This window comes from Mandrillus leucophaeus, unplaced genomic scaffold (genome assembly GCF_000951045.1).
Source record: "Mandrillus leucophaeus isolate KB7577 unplaced genomic scaffold, Mleu.le_1.0 Scaffold27, whole genome shotgun sequence".
In the NCBI taxonomy this organism is placed as follows: domain Eukaryota; kingdom Metazoa; phylum Chordata; class Mammalia; order Primates; family Cercopithecidae; genus Mandrillus; species Mandrillus leucophaeus.
Window position 1 is genome coordinate 1,383,460 of NW_012102809.1, and position 4,322 is coordinate 1,387,781.

The 4,322-nt window shown below is 49.5% G+C and overlaps 1 protein-coding gene across 1 annotated transcript in view; it reads left to right on the plus strand.

Moving 5' to 3' along the window:
• FOXF2 (forkhead box F2) overlaps positions 1-2,099 on the plus strand; it is a 4,826-nt gene extending 2,727 nt beyond the window's left edge. Inside the window, exon 2 of the mRNA XM_011984602.1 lies at positions 1,180-2,099. Within this exon, the coding sequence (XP_011839992.1) occupies positions 1,180-1,343 (164 nt within the window). The 3' untranslated portion in view covers positions 1,344-2,099. The remainder of the gene's footprint in view (positions 1-1,179) is intronic.
• Positions 2,100-4,322: the final 2,223 nt, after the last annotated feature.

The window sequence follows — 4,322 nt, forward strand, 5'->3', positions numbered from 1 at the left end:
CAGCTGCGTTAGAGCAGCGCCGGGCGCGCTCGGGTAGGTGCTGCGGGCAAGGAAGTAGGCGGCGGGCACTGAGCAGCCTCCTTGCTCAGTCATTGCGGGGGCACGGCGGAGCGGAGGCCACACGAGCAGGGCCCGAGCCCGGCGGGCCTTGGGTACGGTTTTCTTGCACTGAAAAACTGAGTGCGGCCCGAAGCGACGTGCACTTTATGGTCCCCACACCACTCGGGTAACTAAGAAAAGACCCGGGCGAATGGACCTAACGCAGCCCGGTGCCGAGAGGGCCGGGTCCAGTAGCCTCGGGGCCCAGTGCGCAGGGCACTGCAGGCTGATTGTGCCCCGGGGCCAGGAGGCGCTGAGAAAGCAAAAGCAAAAGCCAGCGGCGGGTGGGAGTGAAGCGGCCGGGCGCAGGCCCGGGACCGGGGAGCCGTCCCGGGAGAGCAGGGTCCGGGCCTTCTCTGTCCCCCTCCAGCCTGGGGCTACCGCAGGGACTCCTCGCGCTGCCAGTTGCTTCGGACCAAAGGGCATTTCTCTGCGCCCTGAAGTGCTGACTTCCCTAGACGAAAGCTAAGACGTTGGGGACTCACGAAGATGCCTGCGGAGGGGCAGGAGAAGAGGAGTGCTTTTCTGCCCCATCCCTTCATCTTGCATTTGGGTTGTTTTCTATCGTCCCCTTTGGCCCAGGGAGCATTCCTGGGCGGCTCTGACCGGCCCAGTTAGTTGGGAAACAAGGCTCAGAACAAGAAAGAAGGCCGCAGTGGTGTTTCTGGGGTAGGGTGGTTGGCCCTCCCTGCAGCCAGGGTTCAGGGCAGCACAGGCCGTGCCAGGAACCAGAGTCTGGGTCTAGTTGTCCGGTACCTGTGCTCATTCTGAGATGAAAGTGCACACCCCAGCCTCAGAGAATAAAATTGGATTTCCAGGACATAAGAACCCCCCTTGAGGGGGACCTTGCTTTGTGTTTGTGCGAGCATCAAAACAAAACATCATGATTCCAAGGCCATTCTATGACCCGCAGTTGTCGTGTTTGAGATACTTCTAAAGCTGGGCTTTCTCTGCCAGTTGTCTAGCCATGTACTAAAAGGCACGGCAGTTCCTTTTATACCCTGAGGCAAAATAAGACACCCCACCATCAACTGGATGACTTTGTTTCTGAAGAGGTTTTTTCTTTCTTTCTTCTTTCAGTGGGACTGCCCCGTTACCAGCATCACTCTACTCCAGTGTGTGACAGAAAAGATTTTGTCCTCAACTTCAATGGGATTTCTTCCTTCCATCCCTCAGCTAGCGGGTCGTATTATCACCATCACCACCAGAGCGTCTGTCAGGATATTAAGCCCTGCGTCATGTGAACGTGAACGGAAAGAGGCCAAGTGATGGCCGCTCTCTCCTCTCCCCTCCTCAGAGGGGGCAGATAGAAACTGGGACGGATTCACGTCACATGCACGCGGATAGCAGTAAGCCGCACACCTGCCACTTAGCCAGAATGCCCAGGATCGCGTTGGTCACTGTTATTTGCCTACTGCTGAAAGAAGGACAACCGTTGGCAAGGTAGCGTTCCCAGTCCGAACACCTGCACGCTCCCACATGAGGGAGAGGGCAGATTGAGGAGGTGGGAAAATGTGCCATGCGTCAGGCATCAACGTGTAACTCTGGGATCTTCGTTGCCTTCAGTAATCAGGGTCTGAAAAAAGCAGACAAGTTGTGTGTGTGTGTGTGTTTGTCTAAGAAAACTTGTGTGCTTTTCAAAAAGGCAGTGCTAAGCACAAGATTTCAAGAAAGCCTCTTCTTGTTGCCTAGCTGAGTGGGAGACTCATTTTCCCCAAACACTACATTTGGATACAGGTGCCAAAGAACATTATTAAGGAATTATTTAGAAACAATGTGTCTAGTTTAAGAAAGTGGTTTTCAGTATTGTGACAATACAACGTTTTTACAAGGTTGTTTTCTACCACCATATTTTAAAGATATTTTTATGACCTTCGTGTATACTCACACTTTGCTTGTATTTTAAAAGGAGGATATATTTGCACTTATGTATACTTTTACAGTTTGCCAAAATATTTTGTTGTAAAATTTTTTTCAATAAAATGTATATAACAAATAGTTGCTTTAGGGGCTGATTTTGTCTTCGGGCACCCTGAGAGCAATGGATGCCAGGTTACCCTCCCTAGCAGGCAGCTGTGCAACTCTACCCACACCCCCTCCAGTGGTGTAATTGACATGGTGTGGGGTCTGTGCCTTGAGTGACACAGGCCAGGTTCTGATTGTGAGTCTTCTCAGGAGAAAGAGTGGAAGAAACGTTTTCTATTATTTCTTTCTTTACTTCACCCTAGCTTTTTCTGGCAAAACAAAAACCAGAAGGTGAAAGGAACTAGAAAGAAAACCAGGCAAGATACAGAAAGGCAAGGGTTTGATTTTGAGGAAACCAATTTTGTGCCCCTTTTGTTTTCTTTCCTGTGCCCAGGGAGTGTTCTACCCTTTGCCCTCTCTCCCTCCCCACTGGCACAGGTTGATGGATGTGGGGCACAGTGGTAAGCCCCCCTCCAGGGTTGGATACCCAAAGAACAGCACCCTGCTTCTTCCCTTTGCATGTTGCAATTTTGTTATGGGTGGCGGTCGGTCGCATGCTGTCAGGAATGGGGTTCAGATCTGAAGAATGCAGGGGGAGCCCTGCTGAGCTGCAGGGGGCAGGCTCCCAGCAGGGAGGTTCAACTTCCTTTGGGAGTTTAATACAGAAGGTGGACTCCCCACATGGTGCTTTGTGGCTGCGGCCTGTCCCACCCTCCAATTCAGAGCTTATCTGGCCCTGCTCAGCATCAGCACAGAGCAAGCCTGTTCATCCCTCCCTTCCTCCCGGCCTCCTCTCCCCACTCCTCGCTTTTAACCAGGGATTTAACAAGGGAGCCCCTCAGCCCCTTTTTCTGTTCTTGCTAGGTTTTCCAATCACCAATGTTACAGGCAGAGCTGGTGACGCTCCGGGTGGAAGAGCAAAATAGGCCAACTAGGCAGAAGGACTGACCTGTCCCAGCAGCCCTTCAACATCATGAGCTGAAGGGACAATGGGTCTGAGAGAAGCAGAGAAAAGAAATTCTCTGCCCCAATCACCCTGTGCATTTTCCTCTCCAATTCAGGGCAGGATTTTTGTTTTTGTTTTTTGCTTTTTCTTTCCTGATTGGAAAACTCACCTTTGTTTTCCATCCGTTAAAAGGTCTTTCTCCCAGTCAGTCACCAGGCTCTTGGTACTCTAGGGAGCTGTTCCACACCCCAGGGTTTTTGTATCCTAAGTGAATTTCACTGCAGAGAGAGTCGCCTAAGTGAAACATCTTGTTTCAAAAAGTCTTAACCATCTTTCTAATCTTTAGGTTTCCTTCCTGTATCTTCTAAAATTAAGAAGTGATTTAAACATTTTTTGTCTCTCCATTATCGTATTTGCAGTTAAATAAGGCCTTTTTATTTTCTTTTATAGTGAGCTACTCGGGGGCCTGCTATAAATTATGAAGTCAGTTTCAGAGTTTGCTCCGACCACAGTGCTGTGTTTACATTCCTTCCGAGGCAGCCGGCATGGTCGTAATTTATATCCTAAACACTTGAACGTAACTTGTTTATACAGAGAATGACAGGACCTCAAAGACGAGAACTGCGTCTGCCTGGCCGCATTGGGAGGCCCAGCGCGCCCCCTGGTGGCGCGAGGAGATCGGCCCAAGGCGACTCAACGGTTCTTTCAAGCTGTGCAGGAACAAAATGACCCGTTTTGTGGTACTTTCCAATAGAGACATTTTTAAGTATCTCACTTTCGTAAGTTATGGTTTCCAGGTTTAGGAAATACTTTTGCTTTCTTCTTTCTTCTTTTTTTTTTTTTTTTTTTTTTTGAGAGCGTCGTGGTCTGTTGCCCAGGCTGAAGTGCAATGGCGCGATCTCAGCTCACTTCAGCCTCCACCACCTGGACCCAAGTGATCCTCCTGCCTCAGCCTCCTGAGTAGCTGCGACCACAGGCACGCACCACCATGCCTGGCTAATTTTTTAATTTTTGTAGAGACAGGGTCTTGCCTTGTTGCCCAGGCGTGGGCTTCTTTCTATTTTACTATTTTTTTCCTGCTGTCTTATCCTGAAACCAGATCACAATTCAGTAAGAACAGGCCTGACCATGCTCAGCAGGTGCTAAAGCCCTGACTTGCTACATATCTACTTCATTTCTAGATTTCTCCCCAAATGAGGCCGTTGTTTTGTTTCCTTCTGAGACAAAATTGTTTCTCTCCTAACTGTCCCTCCCTCAAAGACACACATATACACACAGACTCATTTATATTCATCCTTTTTTGTTTGTTTGT